The following is a 26,894-nucleotide window of genomic DNA, read 5'->3' on the forward strand; positions in this document are numbered from 1 at the left end:
CCTTATTTAAGATCATACAGGTTGGTCTTAGTAACTGGAATGAAGCTCTCACAGTTTATCCTATAGGAGTAAGGCTTGAAAACCACGAGCTGAAGTGTTAGAAAAACATAAAGACATCACACTTTCTATGCTAAGGAAAATATTTTATTTGTGCTCAGTTATTTCCTTGGGGTTATTGCAAAGTGCAGCACATCTGAAAACAATAATATTGACTGGCTTGGCACCCGGCTCCTCTCAGATGTGTCTGCATGTGAGCAGGGCTGGTTTTTATTTCGAGTGTTAGTGGATGTCACACTGTTAAACAGCTCGTGGAAGCTTCAGTGCTTCATCTTGTTTTGATCTCTGTTTACCCGATTTTTTTTTTTCTTTCTTTTTCTTTCCTTCCCCCCCCCTCTCCCCACCCCCCCTAAATCAGCATCTTTCTTCCTGCCATCAACCTGCCGCGCAACCTCGCGTGCGGTGCCCTCCTTTCCAGTAAAGAGTCTAGACAGCACATTCCCTGGTAGCGTTTGCCACTGCAGATCGTTATGCCTTTTTGCTTTTTTGTGAGGGCTTTTTAGAAACTGCATTACCTCACCCATCAGCCTGGAGATTGAGCAGCCAGCGCTGCTGATAGGGCTGCAGCATCCCGCGCCCAGCCAATGGCCAACTTCAGCTTCAAACTCTTCATAAGCAAAAGAGCAGCATCTCATTTAGGGCTGATAGTTAATGGGGGGGGTTGTGTGGGGGTTTTTTTTTTTTAGTGTTACTTCTGAAAGACAAGCCACTTAACAATTATGTGCCATATTGCTGACCAGTGAAGCTGAACAAATAGCTATTTACATTGACAGATCAGAGGAATGTGTAAGTGCATCGTGGTAACCTACATTTTCTGTGCCAAGAGATTTGCAGCTGACTGCCTGGGTGACTCACTCCTTGGATTAGGAGATGAGGTAATGCTTCTGAGATACAGGGTGATGTCATTCCTTTACCTGAGCTGCATGCCGATGCTAGTTGCTAGTACTTTCAAGGAAAGTCCCTTTGCTGCTTCTGAGTTACTAGAGAATGAGCTACATAACTCTGACAGGAGTTATTATTAATGTCCTTCTAAAGCCACTGCCTAAACCACTCTTCTAAAAGATGTCAGCACAAGTGGCCATAAATGCCTTTTGTTACGTGTGTGTGTGTTTTTGGGCACCTGTAAGTATGCCCATTTGCATCCCTGCCCCATTCTTAAAATAAAGCTATTTTAGTCAACGATGACCTTTGTGATAATCGTGTGCAGTCCCTTGTCAGTGCTGTGTCCTATAATCCCATTTATACAGAGATTCATCTTAAAAGAAGGTGATTTTTTTTTTTCCTCTCCTTCTATTTCTATTGTGCAATGCCGTGCTTGTGAGGGGTAGTAACTGACATGTCTAGCTTGCACTTACTCACGGTCAGTTTAACCCCATCTGCTCATACTCGGGCATTGTCCTCTGGTGCAATAGCCCTTTCCCCTTCCTGATGTGTTTGCTGACAGCAGTTGTGCCTTTTCTCAGCCTTTCTTTCCCAATGTCACACAGGACATGCCGCTCCTGTAGGCACCTGCAAGGTTGGGAGCACAGGCAGGTGATCAGCAGAGCTGACCGAGACGGTCTCGTCTGTCTTGTGCAGCTTCTGCTGACCAGGCTGCAACAGATGAGCATCCCCACTGCTGGGGAGGTTTTGAAGACATACAAACCATCACCTGATTTGACCCGTATTTTGGGAGTACGCAAGTGGGTGATGCTGAGTGAGCTCCATGCTTGTTGGGAATTTGGATGTGTCCTTCCCAGCAACAGCCAGTGCATTGCCTCTTGCTTCCTAGTGGAAAATTTCCTACTCACACCCAGGACAAGGGAAATGCTTTAGGTGATGTGTGTCACGTGGGTGTCACGCTGTCCCCAGAGCTCACCAGTACCCACTGAGATTATCCCTTCCTCAGCAGTGATTCCTGGCAGTTTGACTCCTGGGCAGCTTGTGCTGCCTCTCTTCACAAACTGAAGGGATGGCCCGCAGCACTTGGGACATGCAGCTTTACAAACCCCTTCCTGTTGTGGCTTCCAGCAAGCGTTATCTGAAAGTCTGAACTTGCAAATTACCGTCCAGCTGCCACTGGCACAGACCTAGTTTGACCACAATGTATGAACATAGCTGATGGATGGATGGCCAGTAGGATTTCTTCAGGATCAAACTTGAAGTCAGTTGGTGGCTGGATTTGCCAGGCTTGGGCTCAGTGTGCTGAAGCAGTGGCACAGGAGCTGTTTTGGCTTTTGTGTGTTTAGAAAGTTGCTTATAAAGCACCTCTGCTGTTTGTTCTTATTTATATCTGGAAGATCTTGTATTGCTGGAGGTGAGCATGGGCCTCCAAACTCCTTACAGGTATCTGTACCACGTGCAGGAAGAAAACTTACAGAGGATTTATTAATGCAGAGTAACAGCTGCACAGGCTAAAAGTTGTCATCAAAATTATTATGCATTTCTGAAAGAATATATTGCAGAAACATTTTATGATATTATTCTTCTGCATTGAATGTTTTAACAAGATACTCCAACATGGTTACAGCTGCAATTTTGGCACTGGCATCTTTTGGTCTTAAAAAGGTATTTTCCAAAATCTGTATGCCTTTGTTCCTCAAGATCACAAGGCTGCTCTTGACTATGAATGTTTATGTAAATCTTACTTGTTAGTTTTGTTATTCCATTGATCAGGAGATTTCTGCTAATGACCCCCCCCCATGCAAATTTTTTGCTTTTATGTGGGTTTATTTCTCTAAGCCTGTGTATAGTCCTGTGTGTGTCTGTTTCCTCCTCAATGATAGGCCACAATGTGATATTGCTTATAGATCACAGATCTCATGTACAGTGTCTTTCAGGATGTTTGGCCTTTATTTCCATAAGGTGAATATCTGGGAGGGAAAGAACATACCTTATTCTGCTTGGTAAAGAACTTTGCAGCAACTCTCAGGGGTTTATTTTTATCATCTCTTCAATTACACATTGTGCTCCTGAGAGGAGTTTTTATTTTGTCAGTCATCATGAGGCTTTTCAAAGCCAGAAAGCATCAGTGTTGCATCCTTTAGGGATCTTAAATACAGTCACCAGTGTTGTTGGGTAAGTCACATGAACTTTCTCTTTGAATGAAGTGTGTCAAGCACTGTAAGAAGAGGTACTGGTCATTACAAGATCTGTGTTTCCCTCCTTGTTCTGGTGAATCCCAACTTTGCTTAATGCTGTTTGCTCATCTGTGACCCAGTTAGAGGAACAAAAAGTGTCATGTTAGAGAGACTTTAGTCAGGCAGAAGATAAAGTTTCAGGTCCTCACAGTGGTTCCAGAAATAACCAGAAACCTGGATCTTCTGTATGGTGTTGTAACACAAATCTCTGCCCTGGCATCTGAGCAGAAATACCTTATGTGAAATGACTAATAGAAATGTACCAGAAGTAGTCTTTAAATCCTGATGTGTAAAGTATCTGAATTTAATGTAATTATGTTGTAGGATGCTGCCCAAATGGACAGAGGTTCTGAAAAAAACCCATTAAAATCTTCCATGTTAAACCATATCCTCAAAAGCTAAGCTGATGTGGATTACAATTTCTCACTGTTCTTGATGGGCAGAGCCACTGTGGCTCCACAGAATTAGTTATGGTCTATCATGCTGATAATGAGTTCCTTAATAAGTCCCTTAGTACTCATTGACAATGACTCATACATCCGAACCAGGATCTCCTTGAAAATCTCAGTGTAATGCATGAAACTCTGTAGCCTGGTGAAGATTTAGGGGTTTTGTAATAACTTGTGTGTTTAAGAAAAAGCTAGGCAAGTTGTAAAGGAGAATGGCATGCTTAAACACAAGAAATCCTGGGAAGGAGTAGTTAAATCTAACTTTCTGGAAAGGCAGAGGTGAAGTGTGAGCTCTGATCTCAGTGGCAGTTGCTCTCAGCTTTACAGGAGGATAGATGTTCTGGAGTAGTCGTTAATTGCAAGAGAGTTCACACAGAGCCTCTTTTCTTTTAAAACCAAATTCAGCCTTCTGATCTAGAGAGGATGATTGATTCTGTGTTTAGCATTAAACTAGCTCTGGAAGAAAATAAAACCCTATAAACCAAAGAAAGCTTCCAAAACCAATGAAGTAGAACTTCACCTACAATGCCAGTGTCTTGAAACTGTCACAAATAATCTGCCAAACTTGTACTTTAACCAGTGACTGTGTCTGCAAGAACGCTTCTGCCCATGTCATACCTTTAACAGTTTGGGTGGGTACCAGTCTATCAAATGATGATGCTTGAAAATGTTTTGCTTAGAGCAGAAGTGGCACAACTGAAGTGTTTTTGTGTTTTTTTTAACTAAGAATAGTGAAATATGGATTTGATTTGAATGCCTGAAAGTTCTCTGCCTCTGGTATAAGATACTAAATAGGATACTGGAGTATAATATACTGTACTTGCTTATGCATCGTTCATCTTCCCACTTGTGGTCTGTGTGTTTTGATAACATTGTGGTTGAATGGGAGCTAACCTTCAATTTGATTATTTTAGGTGTTTGGAAATAAGATGATAATCCCTTCTCTGGATGGGGACCTCTTCCAGTGGGATCGGGATCGAGAGAGCATGGAAGCGGTCCCGTTCACGGTCGAATCTCTTCTTGAGTCATCCTACAAATTCGGCGAGGACGTGGTCTTAGTTGGAGGAAAGTCTTTGACAACCTATGGGCTGAGCTCATACTCAGGGAAGGTAAAAGCCCCAACAGTTGCCTGGTGGATGTGTGTTTCCAGCACTGTCTTGCAGATAGGTTGTTTATGAGACACAAATTGCAGCTGGATTAGCTGTACTGTAGCCAGCTCAGCCAGGGGTTGGGGAGTGTCAGAGGCAGCACAAGGGAAGGGACCAGGGGTTTTGTGGCCAAAGGTGAGTGCAAACAGAGGGATGACCCCTTTCTCCTGAGCTGGGAGAGGAGTTCAGCTTTATTATGTAGCTCTGCTTGAAGTAGACTTTGCTTTTCAGCTTAACTGCATATCAAAGAAGGCTTTAGGTGACACTTTATTCACAGCTAATTTAAGATTTTTCACAACTAACAGGGATATCTGTTTGAAAACAAAAATAAACGTTCAAAAGGCTAAGATTTGTTGTCAGTGAGTTTACTATCTCTTACAAGTGTTACATTTTAGTCATATACAAAAGTTAAGTTGTAAACTACTTGCTGAGTTCAGAAGGTATTTTTCTTCTGAAATTCATTGGTCAAATAAAAGTTGTGTGTTTTGAAATAAAAATACAGAAGAAAAAAGTTAGAAAAAGCACAAGAATTAATTGCATTATTCAGAGTCCTAGAATTGACATCCCTCTCCCCCTCCTTAATTTTGGATGTCAGTGAAATGCTTGTAGGTACTTTGTGTAGTGAAGAACAGACATTTGCTAAATCAGAAATGTTGGTACATTTTAAAACATGTTAAAAAATAGATTTAGTTTAAAAAATTTTAAATGTCAGTGTTTTGTTTGCCACAAAATCATGTGGGTTTTATTTCATTCTGCCCATAGATTTTAATGTAAAAAAATTCTGTGGCACAGTGTAGAGTGATGACTGGTGATAAAGAGCATAGACCCAAAACAAGAGTTCATTAAATCATTTTGATTTCCTCATTGATAGCAACGGGCACTATGTGCCAGCAGACTGCTCCTCCCCCAGTGTTCAGGAAGTGGAAAGTTTGGTTTCTCATTTAGTCCCTGGCTTGCGCTCACAGTAGCAAAGGTGCCTCATACAGGAAATAGAGCCTGACTCTTCCCCATGAAGTTTGGGTAGTCTGTTGTCTTTGGCAGTATGATTTCAATTCAGACTCCCTGAAAGTATCCAAGTGCTTTTCAAAATTGCCCGTATCACCCAATTTCTGTTTGGGATTGAGACCATTGCAAAGTCTGTGTAACTGTGAGAGTTTCCCCTTTAATGGCTGACAAAGCAAAGGAGGAAGGCTCTCATTTTAAATATATAACAGTAGTACTTTGTTTGGAATTAGTAGAGCTGTGCTGAGGTAAGTATGGCACAGAGACAGAATTCTGCTGTGGGTCTTGTAGGGGATGTTCTTTTGATGCCTGCAGAAGTAGTGGGGAATGAGTGCTAAGGTGTCATTGCTGTTAGAAGTTGAAATACATGCAAAATACAATTAAAAAGAAAATAGTCAAAATAGCCCAAACTATAGATTTATGAGAATCTTTTGAAAAGCCCTTGTTCTGAAAAGCCCTTATCTCTCAAACCATGCTTTTCAACATCCTTCAAGTTGAGTATCTAAACCCATGGAGCTCCAAATGGCCTGCGAACCAGAACTGTGTTGTAAGGAGTGTGCTGTTCACACGTCTTTGTCTCAAAGTTCTTTGGAACTCTGAAGCACAGCTCAACCTCTTGCCTTGTCCCTTAGGTGAAGTACATCTGCTCAGCTATGGGCTGTCGCCGGTGGGATGATGATGAAACAGAACAGGAAGAAACGCTCCTGTTACACCGAACCCAGAAGACAGTCCGTGCTGTGGGGCCACGCAGCGGCAATGAAAAGTGAGTGTATGGACTGTTCTGAAACAGACCAGTTCTGAAGGCATTAACCTTTTAAGGATTTGCCCTTCTTTGTACTCTCAGGCTGGGAGTTGCAGAAGGGAGTTTAGATTGTTAACCAAAGGAGTGCAGCCAGGTTGTTGGCTAGGATCTAAGCTCTTTGCTTCTCCGTGGCTTTGAAAAATGAACTTCAGTTCTAAAGATGGTTAGATAGAAAAGTTATGTGCACATATTTCTTTCCTTTAAATTCAGTGTAATTTACTTTTGCTTGCCCTTGCATACATCCAAAGAGTTTGTCATTGCTCTTCTGCCCAAGGCAAATGCCACTAATGTTTGTTTCAATTTTTGAATTTTACACAAAAGGAAACAGTTTAAATTCATCTTATGACATCCTGATTCACTTTCAAGTTTTTTACCTACTTGTGCTAACTGTCACTGTTGGATTTTTTTTCCAATACTTGAAGTCATTAGTTTCCATTTTAAGCTGATATTTTAAAATGTCTTCAATCCTTATTTTTTAAAAGTCACATTCTTAAATGTGCTTTGTTCACTTTGTAACATAGGTGGTCTGTTCTCCACAAGCTCTAGAAACCAGTTCAGTCTTTGACTTTCCTGATGCTGTCAAACTGGAGTTTTAATACATCCAAGATTTCTATAAAAATAGGCATGTGTTCTACTTTAAAAACATAATCCACCTTATAAGATACGGGTTTAGAAGGCTGGGTGACATGCACTGATACAGCAACGGCGCAACAGTTTAGTAGAGAACTAGTTATTCCCTGTTCCCTTGCTCCCTCTTCTGTTTGCAGTAAGATTTCACAGGCTGTAGTGTGTCTGTTGCATATCAGAGAGAATCTATAATTAGAACTCCAGTAGATTAGCAGATCAGATGTCTGAAAAGATAAATATTGGGTTCTGTGGCTCTTGGAGATTGATATTGGAAGGGAGAGTTCTGCCATAAACCCCTGCTCTTTTTCTTTTGTACATCTGTCTCACAAATATAGTATGACATCTGGTGCACCAGAATCCTTTTGTCTTTATAGTCAGGAACAGAGGAGCTTTCCTGGTGCAACAGTGGGGCTGCTGTGGAGTTTACAGGTTAAATCTGTGGGTTTAATCCAGAAATAGAAAAACTTTTAATAAATCAACTGAATCATAGACTGGTCTGGGTTGGAAGAGAACCCAAGGATCACAGAGCTCCAACCCCCCTGCCACAGGCAGGGCCACCAACCTCCAGGCCTGGAGCTACACAAGGTTGTTGAGGGCCCCATCCAACCTGGCCTTGAATGTATAAGTATGGGCCTTGAATATATAAGTATGAATGTATAAAATATGCCAAAGTTCTGCTGTGTACATTCTTTAAGAAGGCACTGTGGTTGCCAGACTAGTACCCAAGCATATTGTTCAAGAAATGCTTTCCCTTTCTTGCTGCTCAAGATACAAACTTGCCATCCTTTCCATCTGTATCTTCTCTACAGCATTGGGTCATGGATAAAAGAAAAGAATCACTCTTTCTCTTTCTGTAAATAAGTTTCAGTTTCTGCACTAACTCACTGGTTTACCAGAATTAAAGAGCTTTTGGCTATGGGACATGAGCAGTCTTGGTTTCCTGAAGTACCCATCAAAGAGATCCTGTGTTAGGTTACATGTGGGATTAAAATTCATTACAGCATTGTCCCTCCCTCAGCTTGAAAAACCTTACACTCCTGAGTAAATCTGTGTTGTTAATGAGGAAAAACACATCTTGTGTAGAATGCTGCTTCCTAAATGCTTTATGCTTTGCTTGGCTACCTGTTTTCCTACTAAACAGACCCAGCAGTGCTTAATAGCATTGGCCTTGCTTCACCAGCTCTTCTCTGAACTCACCCATCCCGTTGGACAAGACTTCTCAGCTTGTTTAGTTTGTGTTCTGGATTAGCACTCCCCCTCCTGGTACAGCTGTGTGCAGCTGACAGTCTGAGAGTTTACTGTGAAATACGGGCCAAATAGAAGTAATTCAGTTTAAGAATCTTCTGGATGGGGGATCTGGGATTTCCTTGGAATGTGCAATTTGTTTCTAGAAAGTTGTTTTTCTCTTTTCCTTGAAGGTGGAATTTCAGTGTTGGTCACTTTGAGCTGCGCTATGTCCCAGATATTGAAACCAGAGCAGGATATATTGAGAGCAACTTTAAATCAAATCTGAACAAAGAAGAAACAAAAATTATTTCAGATGTGGATGAGCAGGAAGCTATGATGAAAGACACAGTGATAAAAGTTTCAGTAGCTGACTGGAAGGTGATGGCTTTTAACAGGCGAGGAGGACATCTGGAATGGGAGTACCAGGTAGGGGAAAAGACAGGGTGAAATGCTACCAAAGTTTTGCATGATCACAGGTGATGTCTTTCATCTTGGGTTTCAGGTGCTGGCTTTGTAAAGAAGCATATACCTGCTTGTAGTATTTCTAACTGAAGTTTTGAATTTGTGCTGCTACATCTGCTACAGAAACTGAAGTTTTGAATTTGTGCTGCTACATCTGCTACAGAAACTGAACTAAGGAATTTGAGCATTATTCTTATGTGCTGTCCAGTTAACACAGCTGTAACTTTCCAGTTACTTGTCTCTCCTCCAGTTTTGCACTCCAATTGCTTCTGCATGGCTGGTTAAGGATGGCAAAGTAATTCCAATCAGTCTGTTTGATGACACAAGTTACACTGCAAACAATGAAGTACTGGAAGATGAAGATCTTGTGGAAGCTGCCAGAGGGGCCACAGAATCCAGCGTCTATTTGGGTGAGACACCGACTGCAGCATTTTCTGTTACTCCTTTTTCCTCTGTTAAGGTTGTAGTAAAGCAGATCTTTCTGTACCAGGAGATTACAGTTAGGAGGAGCTATAGCATGTCCAGTGTGATATTCTGCCTAATGAAGGCTTTTAAATTTAACCCATTTTACTTTATAAAGCCCCGAAATTGAGGCTTCACTAGCATGCATACCCCACAAAGGCACCTTGACTTGATGTAAAGACTTTCAAAAGGTAGAGATGTGTTCTCATATCTTCATAGCCTGCTCTGATTGTCTGTGCTGTTGTCATTCAGAGTTCTGTGTACCAGTCTTAGACATTCTAACAGTTACAGAAGATATATTGTACCTTTGGCTGTGGCAGCAGAAGTGTCTATGACTGGTCAGCCTAAACAGTGATAGTTAAAAGAATGATTTTTCTTCTCTCCTTCCTTTTTCAAAACAAACATTCCAAACCCATAAATCTTTTTTCCAGTTTGATTCTGAAGTGTCCAGTGCTTTGTAGTTCAGTCCATTGGAGATGACTGGAAGTCTTGACATTTTTAAAGACAAGTGTATAGCAAACAAAGTGGTCTTGCTGCTCGATAAGCAACGTCTCCCTCCAGCCTGCTAATCAGTCCCATTCATTTTTCCTCTATACTGATTACAGTAACTTACCATAAGGAAATTTCAGTTAAGGTTTTATGTGACTGAGTTGTCATCCAGCTGTCAGAATTCCTTTGATGTGGTTTGTGACAATTTGAAATAGTGGCCCCAAGTCCTCCTTCCTCTCAGCTGCCTTTCTGTCTCTGGGAGGCAAGCATGCTGTGGTTTTCAAAGAGTTTGTTTGCCTTTTTCTGTGAGCCTTTACATGTTGTAGCTTTTCTGTGAGTGGTTGTATGGATAAAAAAACCACAAGGGAAGAAGGCAGATTCTTCCAGTCTTCCTGGTAGTGGCTGTTGAGGTGTAATCTCATTACTCCTCAGTACCAACATTAATGAGAGTAGGAGATTTGAAAGAAGCCTTACCTATGCAAAGCCCAAGATACTTCAGAGCTTAAAAGATCGCTGGCATTTTTTCTGTGGCTCCAGCTCTTCAACAATGAAAATGGTATGACCTGATCTCTTGCTTTTCTAGAACAGGGGAAACATGTTACTTGAATCCATCCAGCCTAGCAATGAGTTTGTATCTTAAAATTCTCAGAATATAAAGAAACATTTTCAGAAATATTTTAACTACTTATTTTAACTGGGCAACTTTATTCTGGGGGTGAAAAGAACTAAAGATTAACATGTTCTCTTTTTTCACTAAGGTATGTACAGGGGCCAGCTGTATCTTCAGTCATCAGTCAGAATTTCTGAGAAATTCCCAACCAATCCAAAGGCCCTGGAATCCAGGAATGATAATGCAATTATCCCTCTTCCCAAAATCAAATGGAAACCTTTAATCCGTAAGTAACGATTCAGTTTCATTTACCATCTTAGCTCTGGAAAGACCAGACATCTCTCTCATTTCAAATATGCTTCAAACTAGTCTGATGTTTCCAGCTGTAAACCAGTTCAGAAATCATTTTTTTTAAATTAAATGTTTAATACTTGCTTTCTTTTACTATGGATTTGACAGGGGCGAGAGACGTTTTCTAAGATTATACCATTGGAGTTCACATTAAATTTAATACAGGAACAGATTTTTTTTTTTTAATAACAATTCAGCTCAGAAAATTGTGTCTTTTCTATGCTTAGACTCTCCTTCCAGGACTCCAGTGTTGGTGGGGTCTGATGAGTTTGATAAGTGTCTCAGCAATGACAAGTATTCTCATGAAGAGTACAGTAATGGAGCGCTTTCAGTTCTGCAGTACCCATATGGTAGGTGGAAGTTCCTGATAGCCAGGTTTACCCATTTATTATCTGTAAAATTCAATAATTGGCTGTTTGTTTGGTCTTAAATATGTGTATATTAGGAGCTTTTAATGAACTAGGCAATTATTACCCACGATAGGATTTCCAAATTACGGTGTATGTACAATTAGCACCACACAAAGCACTTCAGAGTGCCAGAAGCTGCTACTGCAGAGGTGTTGTCAGTGATAGTTGGTCCAAGTGGAAAAAAGCTTGGGAATTCTGTTTTGCAGAATTTGTTAACAGTGCTAGAGGTTCAGCCTGGTGCTATGAAGTTTTCCATATGGAAGTTATTCAGGTTTAAAGCAAACAGAGGTCAGGTCTTCCAAAGTGGTAACCTTTGATGGGAGACCTAGTTGCTGTGGAGTCCTCAACCTTGATTAACTAAATCTGTTTATGTACTACTTAAAATCATGGGGCATGCAAACAAAAACACCCTGTGCCTACTGAGGAAACTTAATGAGAAGACAGAATTGCTTTGTGATGGCCTGCAAGCAAACCTACCACCTCTTGTGTCTTTTACACCCAGATAATGGTTACTACTTACCATACTACAAGAGAGAGAGAAATAAACGCAGCACCCAGATCACTGTCAGGTTTTTTGATGACACAAATTACAAGAACATTCGCAAGAAGGATCCTGTTCTCCTGCTTCACTGGTGGAAGGAGATTGTTGGCACCATTGTGTTCTGCATCGTGGCCACCACTTTTATCGTACGCAAACTCTTCCATCCCCATCCTTACAGCAGGGTAAGGCTTTTTTTTCCTGAATCCTACATACAGAAAGTGTTATTGTAGCCTTTTCTCTTGGATTTGAGTCTGCAATGAGTAGCAGTAATAAGTTAATAACTAATGAGATAACAAAATCAGAAGCCTGAATTTGTTTAATCTGTCTGTGAAGACTGTCAGCTGCTCTGTACAAGTTGTTTAACTGCTACAGCAAGCAGGTTAGATTTGTTTCCACCATATCTGATGTCTTTGGAGTTACTTGTACTGAAGTTGTTTAACGCCATACCTAGGGGTACAAGCTACCTCAAGTACTTAAGGACTTGAATTGTTTGGTGATGTGGTGTTTGTTCTTGTCCTGGTAACCCTTGTTAGCTACGGAAGGAATCCGAAACGCAGTGTCAGACTGACAGTAAATACGAGCCCACTTGTGGTGATGTTAAAGACACCAGCTGGAGCGATGTCAAGAACTCTGGATACGTGTCAAGGTGAGCTCAGTTCAGCACATGTGCAGGCTTTTAGTCAGTGTGACAGCTAGAGCTATAGGGAAGAAGGAGTACACATTCACCACTTCTGACTTACCCTAGTCCTAGTCCTCCAGCTTTGCAGGGTAATCAGCAACTGGCACAACCCTGTCACCCCCTTACCAGTGGGAGATTGCAGTTACAATTTGTCTAAGCATCCCAGAGAATCTTACAGGATACCTGTGATCAGGAATGTTGCTCTTCTAATTCCTGCTGATGCATGTAATGAAAGATCGATTCCCAAAGTTCTTAATCAGCGTTTTTTCCCTCTGTGTCTTGAGTTTATGGATTAAAGCAGAAGGGCAATTGCAGATGGGAACAGATGATGGTTTGTGTACTCTGCAGAATAACTAGACCTTTGTTGCTGTTATAAAGGAGTTAAGACAGAACGATGTGTAGGTGTATGTCATGCTCTGGAGAAAATGTGACTGTTTCCTGTACATTTGTAACTCACCTAAAAGTAAGAGCTGGAGTATGTAAAATGAGGAAGAATAAGAAAGGTAGTGAGACTTAAGAACAGTGATGTCTTGGAAGGGATGCTTAGAAGGACTAGTTGCAGAAATAGTTATTTGAGGTGGGATGAAAGGCAAATTGTGATTGAGAAAATCCTTAGCTGTCACCACCTAGTTAGGGTAGAGAAACATGGGTTAAATCCCTGTGATCCATGATCCAGTGAGCATGCAACAGGCATAACAGGTCTTGCTGGGTTGTGATAGACGTTGAATAACCTTCTTCCATTCTTCTGTCCCTTCCTCACACCCTTCTCCCAGATACCTGACGGATTTTGAACCCATTCAGTGTCTGGGTCGTGGAGGTTTTGGAGTAGTTTTTGAAGCCAGAAATAAAGTGGATGACTGCAACTATGCTATCAAAAGGATCCGTTTACCTAACAGGTAATGAATGAGTTCTTGGAGTAGTGAATGAAAGGTGGGATCCCATCCCACACTGAACCATCTGTTCCTGAACTGATTCTCAGATGTTACATCACGGTGAATGACACACTTTGTCATGGGGGGGTCTGACTTTGTTTTGGCATCAAGAATTTGGCACGTGTAATCACAGCAGAAGGGTGACCTGCTTGGCTAAATTACTTGCATAGCAGGACCCTTGTGAGGATGCTGCAGCTACATGGGAATTCCTTTGATTTCCTTGATGAACAGAGCCTTTGATAACAGGATCAGTTATTTGTGGCGCTGTTAATTTGCTTCTCTCCTTCCTCTCCTTACCTTTCCTACTCCACCTTTTCTTTCTTTTCTTTTTCCCTCACCAGCTTTTCTGACTCCCATTTGTCCATTTGTTTAGTTTTCTGGTCCCACAATCCCTACCTTTTCTTTCAGTCATAGGTGGTCAAGCCATGCTGCTGAATTACCCTACACAGAGCTTGCAGCACTTCCTTTTAGTGGGAGATGGGAGACACTGCTTCTGGAAATCTCAAGTTAGAACAGCAACAGGCAGGCCAGTAGAGGGAGGGGGTAAAGCTATGAAATCTAGAATTACTATTTTTTTTAATGTGTTAAATAAGTGTGACTCTTTTAAGATAAAAGTTTTCATTCAGAAATTTAAGGTAGCCTGAATTACTCTTTTCCAAGCTTATTCAAACACTTTATATAAAAACATCTGACTTCAGATGACCCAGTTGTGGTCTTATGAAAAGACACTACTTACTTCAGTAAGACAAGAGGCTACCTGCTTTCCTGTCTGTAGAATGGATGTAGTCTTTATGCAGCCTCCTGATGTTATGCCAATTAAAAAAGAAACACTAAGGTATTACTCTCTGTCTGCTTTTGTGTCAGTGTCTTCTACATCCCTGTAGAATATTGTTGTTTGTTTGGTCTTTTTTTTGGTCCTTGTCAACAGTTGAGAACGAGATGAACCTTCTCAGTTTTGGGGCCTGTAATTATTTGAAGAGGGATGACTAAATATTTGGCTGTTACCAGCACATGCTGCTCCATCACACTTGTAACCTAAAAGAGTTACTCTGGGGGATTTGAGACATATATCTGTCTTTTGGTGTGAAGAGCAATGCTGCTGGCTTGGTTTAGAGAGGGTAGCTTTGATTAAATCCCTTTGCAGAGTTTTCTCTGCTGTGCTGTTGCTTGATGTAACCATCCCTCTTGCTTTTCTTTTCCTCACCCCAAACCCTAGGGACCTGGCTCGTGAGAAGGTGATGAGGGAAGTCAAGGCATTGGCTAAACTTGAGCACCCAGGTATTGTTCGGTACTTCAATGCATGGCTGGAAGCTCCCCCAGAGAGATGGCAGGAAAAGATGGATGAACAGTGGTTAAAAGATGAAAGGTAACTCCTGGCTTTTTTAACAATCAACAAGGTTAGTAAATGACACAAGAAGAGGGAGAGACAATGTAGGAAAGAACTGCTTATTGTCATAGCTTGTCAATTGCTCAAATGAACAAGGTACAGATATATAACATTTGGGCCTGGTGTCTCAATTTTTGGGTCCTCTGTGGTGTTAAGATCTTTCAGCCTGGAAAAGAGAAGACTGCAGGGGGACCTCATTGCAGCCTTCCAGTCCCTGAAGGGAGCAGAGAAACAGGAGGGGAATCAGCTTGTTCAAAGGGCAGACAATGGCAGGACAAGGGGGATGGATTAAAGCTAAAGGAAGGAAGGGTTAAATTGGATATTAGGGGGAAGTTTTTCCCAGAGAGAGTGGTGAGGGGCTGGAACAGGCTGCCCAGAGAGGGGGTGGGTGCCCTGTCCCTGGGGGTGTTCAAGGCCAGGTTGGCTGGGGCCCTGGGCAACCTTGTGTAGCTCCAGGCCTGGAGGTTGATGTCCCTGCCTGTGGCAGGGGGTTGGAGCTCTGTGATCCTTGGGGTCCCATCCAACCCAGACCAGTCTGGGATTCTCTGATTCAGTTTAGGAAACATCTTGTAGTTCTTGATTTGACTTTTGTAATTGAATCTGTGGGTGGGTGGTTGGAAGGCTGTGGAGCATTGCTGCTGTGGTTCAATTTTAAACATTGTTTTTTCCTTTCCACTCCTTTCTTCCTCTTTATTGTCTTGGTTTTGATAGATCTGATTCAGTGCTCCAGTGGTTCAATGAATTTATTTTAGCAAAAATCTGTGAGGAGTAATCAGTGACAATTTACAAAGCTTGGTAGGAGTAGGCTAAAAATGGAAAAATTAGATAAAGGAGTTAGAGGATGTTGAGAGAAAGGAAAAAGTGGGTGTATGTTAGCATTTAAAGAATGAAGCCTAATACAAGACTATTTAGCAGTCTCATAATAACATCTTAACATGCCTAACAATTTTTAGAATACAGCGACCTTTATATTTCAGGCACTAAATGAATGTTTTACAGCTGTAATTCTTCCAAGACACTTTAAAGAGTCATTGCAGTGCATGTTGTAAAGGATTGGATTTTTTTCAAGCTGAAGATGAGCCTGATTGCACATTGGGAATCCAGGCCATAGAGCTTGCTAAATTTTCCTTTATCAGCACTCATGTCTCAATGAGAAGACGTCATCCTCACCAAGAGAAATGGATGCTGAATCCTGGTTACTAGTGATTCCCATGCTTGGGTAGTTATTTACCACTACAGTATGACACTGTGTTCTTGGAGGTAGCAGTTGTTAAAACCTGGGCTTCTGAAAAGGCATTTCTGGTGGGATGAAGTCCTGTAGAACTGATCTCTTGGTTTTGTTCTTCTAGCACTGACTGGCCACTCAGTTCTCCCAGTCCGATCGATGTCCCCTCATTTAAGATCAGAACAGAGCCATTTTCTACAAAGGAGCACATTGAGGTTATTGCCACTTCCTCAGAGCAGGTAGGGTCCATAGGAATCCCCTGTGGTCATTCTGATTCATCTGGAAGCCAGTTTTCTCCTCTGGAATTTTCTGCCACGGACAACAGGGACTTACAGGAGTCAGAAGATCCACTGTTAAACCTTCAGGACAGCGTCCTCACGGGCTGCGATGGAGAAGACAGTACTGTCAACAGCAAGGAGCTGGGTCACTCCTTGGAAATTGGTCCTCCAGCTGTTCCTGTTGTGCACCTGAGGGAAGGAACCTCCTCTTCCATTGTCTTTGAGGATTCTGGGTGTGGAAACGCTTCTAGTAAGGAAGACAAAATCGATGCTTCGCGTGATGAAAAACTCCCTGAGGAGAAGGCAAAAAGTACAAAGGAATCCGATAAGAAATCTGCTTCAGGAAGTCCCCTCTCAGTTTCTCCACCAAGACCAACGAGTTTAAGCCTGGACCTTTCTAAAAATGTCACTGAAAAAGTCAAGCCCCCCTCTCCAAAGGTGTATCTCTACATCCAGATGCAGCTCTGCAGGAAAGAGAACCTTAAAGACTGGATGAGCAGAAGATGCATGATAGAGGAGAGGGAAAGGACAGAGTGCCTGCAGATATTTCTGCAGATAGCTGAAGCAGTTGACTTCCTGCATAGCAAAGGATTAATGCACAGGGATCTCAAGGTTTGTATTCCTAGGGTACATGTGGGAAATGCTAAGGGTTGGGGTTTGATCATCACTGAATGTCCAAACTTTCCAAATTCTGGTTGTAACTGGGTATCTCACCAGCTTTGTCCTGTAGGCAAAATGTTCTGGTTTAGTACTGTGAGATTTCTCTTTGGAGCTACCATAAAAAATGAGCTGTGCTCAAAGCAGCCTACAAAGATCTCTCCTGCTGCAAAACTCCCAAAACACATGGACTGACTCAAATGAGATGACAGGTCAGCTGTCCCTCCCCTGCATTACACATCTCAGCATCAGCAATCCCAAATCAGACTGCTCCTAATACAGCAGTGCTAGGCAGCTTGACTTAGTCCCCAGTTCCAATTTAAACTGACAGATCATGAATGTGTGGATACAGGTAAGTATTTGTTTAACATGGGAGTAATATTGCACTGGAGACAAATCCTGCTGAAGCAGTTGACTCTCAGTGACCTCAGCATGGGCGTTACCAAAGCTGAGTTAATGTCTGTACAGTACTCCAGGAAATCAACATTAATCATTTGTTATTGCAATTAAAGTCTCTGTTACAGCAAGACTTCTTGTACCTGGCACAGATCAGCTGCATTTGTTTTATGGCACTTCTAGTTCAGGTTTGTTACACAAGGTTGCTCACTGCAGAGCTATGTGGCAAAGGAAGGTAATTTGGAACCTGCTCTACCCTTTCAAGTGAATCAGATAATTCAGGTATTTTCCTCCTTTTTTCTGCAGTCACACTGCCTAGAAGCAGCAGTGTTTCTCCTGGTTAGAGAAAGTAAAAATTAAATATTACTGCTGTAGACTTGCTGGAGTTGAATTCTGAGCCAATGCCAACTGTCATAATAATGCAGCTTTCTGAAGGATTCATAGTCTTTCTAACATCTGATTACATCCAGACAGTTCAGACTGGGAAAGGTGAGGTTTACCTCTGGCATTTAATGTATCTGAAGTCAGGTGGAAACTTTTATACATTCATTTTGCTTCTGATCCTGTGTTGGTGCCTAATCTTTCTGGAACTTCTAGCTCTGGAAGTGTCAGTATGTGTTACCAAATGCCAGAATTTAATTTAATTAGCTTTATTATTATAAGCACTGAGAATTTGATTGCTTTTGCCAGATGGGGAAGAGGTAGTTCCTTTTCCCTCTGTTTATTTGAGGAAACATTAGTAACCTCAGTGGAGTAAACACTGAATCATGTAGCTTTTCAGATGGTAATTTGGTGTCAGGAGAAACAAAAGATAAAGGTGCCATCTCAGATGTGGCAGCAAAAGGGATTCAAATTCAATAACACTGAAAGGATATGTCAAAGTTAGAAAAACTCCTGAACCCACACAAGTGTTTTCTTTCCCCATCAGCATTAAGCAATTACCTTGGACCAGTTATCAGAAAAATCTTTAGAGCTTGAGAAACTGACCAGAAAAGTAATTAAATCTCTCGACTAATATGTTGTTAGACATGTTAATTAATAACCTTTCTTAACAATACTGTCAGCTGTAACTCTCTGCAGACTTCACTGAGATCACTGCTCAGTAAAGCTCATGCAGCTCTTCACTTAAAGCTGTGTTGGTCTCAGTCAGCAGTTGTGTAGTTCAGTGAACGAGACATTTTAGTTTGTGTTTACGTGGTATGAACAGCTTGGAAGGGCTCTTCCTGCTTCAGAAAACTTCCCATGTGTGTACAGATGTTACTCTTGGAACCTGGAAGTTTCTGTTGTGTGTCAATGTGGTAAAAACAGTCAATATATTTTTTTTTTTTTCTAGTTTTCAGAAGCTCCTTGGAGCAGATCTCACCTGATCTAGTATTTCCCTAAGAGACTGGTCATGCAACCTGAAGTTCATGCTAGTACTGATAAGCCAGTAAAGCTGTTCAGTCTTAAACTGAAGGAGGAGAGATTGAGAGCCTAGGAAGCAATCCTCCCCTGTGAGGGTGGTGAGGGCCTGGGACAGGCTGCCCAGAGCAGCTGTGGCTGCCCCTGTGTCCCTGGCAGTGTTCAAGGCCAGGTTGGATGGGGCTTTGGGCACCCTGGGCTGGTGGAGGGTGTCCCTGCACATGGCAGAGGGTTGGGACTGGATGGGTTTTGAGGTCCCTTCCCACCCAAATCATTCTGTGATAAGTATTAGATATTTTACAGTATTAATTGAATTAAACAGGTGTCTTCCAGATGTGAGTAGCTTATTCACATCTGTGAAGAAATGGGGATTCTCACTCTGATTGAAGAGTCTGGAGAGAAATTTCTTTGTCCAAGTGGCAAGATAACTGATCTAGAGGGTGTTTGTATTCTTCTGATTTAAATCAAAATTCTGTCCATCTGCTTTAGTCTTTGTCTTTCCAGATGTGGTCTTGGTCCCTTTTTTTTGCTGGCCATTTGTGACAGCAGAGAATACATTCTCCTTAATCTGCAGAAACTATAAACCAGCCCATTCAGGGACTCCTTCTCATGGAGTTTTGCTCCATGAAGCAAGATGGATCTCACTGAGTTTTTGTGTGTTTGCTGGAGGAAAGGAATGGAGATCAAGGCAAGGGGATACAAATTCCTAATGGAGACAGTTGTGCCTTCAGCATTAAATTCTGACATAAGGATTTTTGCCAAGATGAGTGTGCAGACAGAGGGTAGGTGCTGTATAAGTGCTTCAGAGAGAGCCAGAAGATTCTATGGGTTTACAGGGTAGTAGCTTTTGTGCACTAAATGAACTGTGACTCTGAAGAGCGTGACATTAATTACAAGAAAGTATAACAGGAGATAAGACCTGGCACAGAAGGCAGTTTTAGAGGCAGGATGTGGGCACTGTGGAACTAAGATGCTTTATCTGTTCCTGTGGTGCTTATCTCAGAGCTGTCCGTTGCTTAAAAAAACCCTAGAAGCCTTTTTTTTCTGTCCTGTTTCTGTCTTGCACAGGGTGGGTTTGTGTTTAACTGGGGAAGTCAGGTGGACTTTGAAATAGGTCAGCTTTGTAGTCCTTTAATCTTGTGGAAAAATATTGCTCTGTATCTATCTGCCTCCCCCTGTTCCAGTGCTTATGTCAACAAAGCACCGTGTTCTCCCAGCCTTGAAGGTCCAGGAGCTGAGGGAGGAGTTTGCCCAGCACCACCTGTCTCTTTACCATGCCACAGCCCTTTCCTTACACATAACCCTGCTGCTGAAGCAGTCTGTTCTGCCCCCTAAAACTTGGGCATCAGACTTTATTTGCAACCAAGGCTGGAGTATGTTTCAAAGAAACAACCCTTTGTTTGGCATGTCCTGTTGTACCAGCCAGAATGCAAATCTCTTGAGAGGTCATGACACACACACTGGTAGCAAGGGGGCATCTCTGCTGCAGTCACTTCTATCAGCCAGTTTAGCCATGGATGGTGTTACCTGGCAAGCAGGCTAAAGGAGGCCTCAGCCAGATGATCACCATGGCTGCTTTTGTGAATTGCAAAGTTCTTAAGCTTTTATCAAGAATAAAATTCTAATTCTCTTCCACAAACAGCTGTTCCCACAGTTAAACTGCAACTGAAAAGCAGACCAGGCTTCTGCCAGTGTGTCTGATAGACCATTAAGGTGATATGCTGCATGCTGGTTACTAATAGGACAAAGGAGTTTAGTGCTTGGGGATTAGAATAAAAAAAGAGTAGGAGTCAGAGCTCCAGCTTCTGCTGTGAATTTGCCACGTGATGGAGAATTGGGTAACTTCCCTGAGGTGTTCCTAACAGCTGCTAACTTTTCTGTATGTCACTCAGCAGAGCTCCTTAGTCCTAGTAAACATCTGCTGCAGAACAAGAAGTGAGCAGTCTGAGTTTCAGGAAGGGAGACTAGTCCATGGCAGGAGTAATGCCTTTTTCCTGTGTAGCCAAGATTCTTACCTAGTTCCACTAACCTGATGTTCAGTGAGCAGTTTTAACCTTGACAGCATTGGCTTACCTGAATTGGAACAAGGTGGTGTATCTGCTGAAACACAGAGACTTGGTTTTTACTTACATATTTGTTTCTTTTCACCTGTTTGTTTGTTTCTTTAGCCTTCCAATATCTTTTTCACAATGGATGACATAGTAAAGGTTGGGGATTTTGGACTGGTAACTGCTATGGACCAAGATGAAGAGGAGGAATCAGTACTTACCCCAATGCCAGCTTATGCCAGGCACACAGGACAAGTAGGGACCAAACTCTACATGAGCCCAGAACAGGTTTGTGCTCTCTGCTTTAAAGCTGTATCTGGCAGTGCCTGATTCTTGAAGACACACAAATTCCTGGGAGCTCAAACATCAGGCACTCTTTCTAGTAAATTGTTGCAGTGAAGTTCTCATCCAAGTAGAGTTTTGGGCTATTCTGAATTCCAAAATTGGTATTTTAATATGTATTTATTACAGCAAACTCTGGTTAATGCATTCATTTACCTTGCTTTTAATGTTGTAGAAAGATAAACTCTGATATTCAAGGTAATTGACCAAGGACACACTGCTGTGCAGGAAGTTTAACTTGAAAACATTTTGCTTTGCAGTTGTGCCTGCAAAGAGGAGCTGATTGATGATCAGGACCTTGCCCATCCCTTCTCATGGAGTGTAGTTGCCCAGTGTGCTGGTCCTGTCATTTTCAGCTCTGCACAGGGCTAATCGCTTCCCTAGGTTGTTTTGAAAGGGAGTTGTTTACATTGTACATAATTACATACCTCCAGCAGCTTGATTGACCAAACCTTAATCTTGAATTTTCAGATCTGTGGGAACACCTATTCACACAAAGTGGATATCTTCTCCTTGGGATTGATCCTCTTCGAGCTGCTTTACCCCTTCAGCACGCAGATGGAGAGGGTCAGGGTACGTATGGTGCTGGAGGATCCTCAGCTGGATCGTTTGGTTACTCACTTGGTGGAGCACTTGCAGTAGGTTCTTCTCAGTTTTGAAAAAGCCTTGTAATTAGCAGCACAACTACTTTATCAGCCTTGTACAGACACCCTGAATCACTGGAAATAAATTGCAGTCTCCCTAATGTGTGCAGTTGAATTGAAGCCTTAATTTCGTTACAAAGCTCCTCTGTTGTCAAGCCAAGTAAGAGAAACTATTGAAGCTGGATATCCAAGAACTCAAGCAACAAATATAGCTTGTGACTTTAAGCCTAACAGCTTGTTTTTCATTCAAGAATTGGAACCATGCTGTGCATTTTTACCATTTCTCCCTTCACTTACGCCTGCAGTGCTTTTTCCCCCAGAGCACTGGGAAAAATTGCTGTTCCTTTCCCTAAAGTAAGTCTTAGCTGTGAGTCTCCCTGAGCTTCAAGCACAATCTTTCTGGCAATCGATGGCCTTCATTGCATCAAATGTGAATTTGGGAGGTTTGATGATGCATTACAGCTCTTCCTTGCTGTTAAAAGGCATGTGAGGTCTGTCTTGCTCAGGAACAAGTTGGTAGAGAACAAAAGCTACAGTCAGAAAGGTTTTTTTCTCTTGTATATGATGAGCTATGTAGTGGGGGGAGGGGGAAAGAAGGCATCATAACCTTTATTTATCATTAACATGTGTTTACAGGGGGTTAAAATCTTGTGTGAAGATGGATTGCTTTTAGCAGAAATGCAGCAGCTTGAACCATACCATGAAAGCAGCCTGACCCAATGCATCACCCTGGCTGGTGTTGCATTCTCTTGCTTAAAATACTCTGGCTTTTTACAGTGTATAAAAGAGTATATTCTAAAGGAGGAATGACAGTGCTTAATTTGAGCCCCTTGCACTGCACCCAATTTCAGTTTCCCCAAATAAAATCAATTTGGCAGAGACACATAAAGAGCTATTCTGATTCTCAAGGTCTCCCACAGCAGTGACTAAGAGCTTTGCCTTTCTGGTTCCTGAGCATAGAAGCAAAGCCAGGAATTGGAGTGGATCCTAAACTGCTCCTAACTGTTCTTTTGCTTTATAAGAAGGTGAAAAGAGCACCCTAATTTCCTGTGACTTCCACTGCCATTCCACTCTTTGATAAAGTCAGAAAGAAACCCATCCCTTTTATTGTCAAGTTCAGCTGCTTCAGCGGTGGTTTCAGAGTCAGGTTTTCCCTGGCATCAGCCAAGCATCACCAGCTCTGGCTGAAGCCAAACATCCTCTGCCTGACCAGGTAGCCCAGGGAATTCTAGGAATCTCTGACAAAGGGCTGGAGAAATCCTCAGAGGTGGAGTGCCAGACCTGCCTTTGTCTCCTCAAGCTGTTAGGCTGTGGCAGAGCAGTTAATTTCCAAATTAAACGTTTGAAAATGGATTGCTAAATGCAGGCTGGATTGGTAGAGAACATTGGGGTTTGAAGCATGTTATTGTGGTAAAAGGCAGTTCTTTTGAACGGGAGTTTGTTGCCCATCGGTAGCTGCTCAGTATCCACTGTCAGTGGAGTTACAGCCAATTGAGTTTTACCGTAAGGTTACAATTGTTATCTTCTGTGCTCAAACTTCGGTCAAAGGACATCCTTCCTAGAAGTAATCAAGTGCTAAATACTGCCCTTCTGGGCTAAAAACGTGCACGGGTTCCTGGCAAGTAGAGAACTTGGGACATGCCTGTCGGTAGATGGAGCCCATGTGCCTGTTAGGAAGAGGCTGGCACAAAGTCACAGCGCGAGCTGCCTTCCAAACGGCTGATCCAGCTGCCCTCAGGCCACCGAGGTGAAATAAAGACCACAGAGCCAGTCATTTTGTCTTAATAATGCTGGTGTAGGTGATCCAGGGGATTGCAGATTTCATAGAATCCCAGACTGGTCTGGGTTGGAAGGGACCCCAAGGATCACAGAGCTCCAACCCCCTGCCACAGGCAGGGACACCAACCTCCAGGCCTGGAGCTACACAAGGTTGCCCAGGGCCCCAGCCAACCTGGCCTTGAACACCCCCAGGGACGGGGCACCCACCCCCTCTCTGGGCAGCCTGTTCCAGCCCCTCACCACTCTCTGCAAAAAACTTCCCCCTAATATCTAATTTAACCCTTCCTTCCTTTAGCTTTAATCCATCCCCCTTGTCCTGCCAGTCTCTGCCCTTTGAACAAGCTGATTCCTCTCCTGTTCCTCTGCTCCCTTCAGGGACTGGGAGGCTGCAATGAGGTCCCCCCACAGCCTTCTCTTCTCCAGGCTGAACCAGCCCAGCTCCCTCAGCCTCTCTTCCCAGATTTGTTGACTTCATTGTTGACAAGCCTTTAAACTGAGGGGAGGGGGGTTCCCATGAGGCTGATTTATTTGCATAGTTTGCATATTTTTTTGAAGAATAGCAGAGTAATCCAGCAGAATGGTATTTTGGAAAATTTACATGCTTTTCTTGATTTTTTTTTTTTTTGCAGACTTTAAGTGATGTCAGGAATTTGAAGTTTCCACCACTGTTCACTCAGAAATATGCACAAGAGGTATGTAGATCTGATGTGTGAATTGTGGCTTTTTTCTTTAATAATCATGGATTATTTCTTTTTGTTTGCTTTCCAGTTTCATTGCAGGTAAAAATGAGGGTGGGGTCTTTCATGTTATTAAGCTACGTTTCTCCATCCCTGTCCTTTTCTTCATTACAATACTGCAGATGGCACTTTGGTCACACAGTTCACCACCTGTAACTATATGATGTTACCTGGCTTCCCTTTGTCACTTGCTGTCACTCCTTTCACATACATCCTGACAGGATTTCTTGTGACAAATCCACCTTCACAAAGAGCAAGTGCAAAGTTCTACCTGGGTACAGGCTGTCCCACACCATGTCTGTGTGGGATCCTACTCCAGTAACTGGGGGTCTCAAGTGGGGAAACCAGAGGAAACAGTTGTGCTGTGTTCTTCCTAGTCAGATCTTTCAGTGATATGGGTGCAGGCAAAGGTGGTGATATACAGAACCCCTCCAGTAAAAAGCAGAGATGCTTTCAGGTGTTCATGGTAGTTTCAGCCCAGGGGGAATGTGGGGTGCTGTGCTAAGCTGCACCAGGACACGAATTCTCATTACATTTGAGCCATATTTAAACTACCTGTATGTTTAATAAGAGGAACACTTCTTATTTGCCATGAAAAATGACTGTGTGGCATAAACATGAAGCTAAAAATCACTCCTATTTCATTTGTTTGAATGATGCTTTTTTTATTGCAGAGGTTTTATAACTCTATTGGATCTTGGGTCAGATTTGATTTACCAAATCGATTGGAGTCCCTGACAGTAAAGACAGTTTAATAGATGCACAGGGATACACTTTCAAATATTTAATGCACTTCTGTCCACTGTGCCAGAGCACTGACACCCGAATTACTCAGAAAGCACCTGGGGACACTTCCATTTGTTCATACAGCCACGATTGAAGTCATTATATTAAATAACAAAGGATTTCTGGTGCCTGTAACGTGTGCTGTGTTTTCTTCTAGTACACCATGGTGAAGGACATGCTCTCTCCAAGTCCCACTGAGAGGCCAGAGGCTGCAGCAATCATAGAAAATCCTGTATTTGAAGACTTGGAACTCCCACCAAAACCAGTGCTTAGGCAGAGGTCACGGACAATGAGTTTATCAGGAAACAAGCATTCCAGACAACCAAGCAAATAACTATCCTCAGGATCGCTTCTTCCACTCGGCAGGTTTCACAGGGATTGTTTAGCAGAAGGGTCCTATGATGCAGAATGTTTATCTTGGAAATAGTTTACTTCAGCCTTTTTTATTTTGGCCATGTTTAATGGCTAAGACGTGTTGGACTGATTTTTCATTTACTTTGACAGCCAACAGAAGCCAATAACCACACTTCCCACATTCCAGCTTTTCTTACCTTAACTCTCCTAGGCAGCTGGGTCCAGCTCCTGTGCTTTACCAACGTTGTGCTCCAAGATCAGGGGGGTGGGGTTTTTTTTGGGTTAGTTGGGTTGTTTTGAAGCTTGTAAATTGTCAGCTTGCTGGGTGAGTGAGAGATCTGTAAGATGTAAATAGAATTAAAATACTGTATTTTTATAGAGCAAATTACAGTCTCTAAGCCTAGTGAGTATCTTATCTGGACCACTTGCTCTTTGGTGAAATGAAGATGATTTTGAAATGAACTCTTGACTCTGTTTTTGTCCCTGGTGGGTAAACTGGGAATATGCACTATTTTTAAAGCAAAAAAAAAATATACCATGGTTGTACATACTGTCACTCTCCATAGCCAGTCATTAGAGGAAATAGTTTCATACTTCTGCACTATGGTAGCTCTTAGGGAATGCATTTTATAACGATAAACCTGTAGGGAAGGGAAAGGAGCTTTTTTGCCATTACAAAAGGGGGTTTTCTAAGCAGTGGTTGGAAGAGCCATAGTAAAAAAATTATGTATGAAAATGTTGTGATTCTGGAAGTTTAAAGCTAATGAAGTCATACATGTCGTATGTAATCTTGTAGATTTGTACTTTTTTTTTCCAAAAAAAAAATCAACTGATAGGCACTTGTGTAATCTGCTAATTGAACTGCCTAATTGCCATGCTTTTATTTCTCACTGTAAATATGTTAATTTTTATTTATAAAATACAGAATCAATCCGTTTGGGTTGGTGGTGTACAGAATGCACTTGCTGTAATTGTTCGGTGCATTAATTATTGTGACTTCTTTCAAGTCTTAAATGATTTAATAAACTTTTTTTATTTATAAAAAAAAAACCAAAATAAAATAGTAATTGCTTCTGTTCAGAGCCCACAGCAGTGAGTGCTGCAGACAGCAGCCTTGTGCAGCTGGAACAGGAGGAGGACAGGCACTCTGTGTATCTCTCTGACTTGCTTTGCTTTCATGCCTCATACTTCCCACAGTGCACATGGTGATGCAAAGACCCAGCTCCTGCTTGGAAGTGAGGTGCTATCTGAAGAAAGAGGGGAACTGGGCTCTCCTAAACAGGGTGGGTAATAGAAACAATCTCTCAGCTCTTGAGAGAGAGAAGTCTTGAAGGGATAATTCTTCCACCCGTACACCTGGGTTTGGATAAATGGGTTTTCCTGGTTTAAGGGCTTTGATTTCTGGGGCTGTGGGTTCTGAAAGGAGTTTCTTAAAATGATGCTGGATTCACATCCTTCTGAGGATCACTGTACTGTGCAGAGGGAGCACTTAA

At 42.2% G+C, this 26,894-nt stretch overlaps 1 protein-coding gene across 1 annotated transcript; it reads left to right on the forward strand.

Annotated features, from left to right (window-relative positions):
• Positions 1-4,539: 4,539 nt before the first annotated feature.
• On the forward strand, positions 4,540-26,450 carry EIF2AK3 (eukaryotic translation initiation factor 2 alpha kinase 3). Its single transcript, XM_084263719.1, has 15 exons — positions 4,540-4,734; positions 6,408-6,538; positions 8,623-8,857; positions 9,144-9,303; positions 10,603-10,740; positions 11,033-11,155; positions 11,718-11,938; positions 12,290-12,402; positions 13,209-13,331; positions 14,584-14,733; positions 16,104-16,869; positions 20,880-21,047; positions 21,573-21,674; positions 24,154-24,216; positions 25,205-26,450. The coding sequence occupies exons 1-15, from the start codon at positions 4,555-4,557 to the stop codon at positions 25,379-25,381; spliced, it is 2,850 nt and encodes a 949-aa protein (XP_084119845.1). The 5' UTR covers positions 4,540-4,554; the 3' UTR covers positions 25,382-26,450.
• The last annotated feature ends 444 nt before the right edge of the window (positions 26,451-26,894 follow it).

This window comes from Gallinula chloropus, assembly GCF_964237585.1.
Source record: "Gallinula chloropus genome assembly, chromosome: 4".
NCBI lineage: Eukaryota > Metazoa > Chordata > Aves > Gruiformes > Rallidae > Gallinula > Gallinula chloropus.

Bases quoted from the DNA above. Each gene is read 5' to 3' on its own strand.
- EIF2AK3 (XM_084263719.1), top strand. From the start codon at position 4,555: ATGATAATCCCTTCTCTGGATGGGGACCTCTTCCAGTGGGATCGGGAT. The intron at 12,403-13,208 runs GTGAGCTCAGTT...CCCTTCTCCCAG, and splicing joins AACTCTGGATACGTGTCAAG to ATACCTGACGGATTTTGAAC. The intron at 14,734-16,103 runs GTAACTCCTGGC...TTGTTCTTCTAG, and splicing joins CAGTGGTTAAAAGATGAAAG to CACTGACTGGCCACTCAGTT.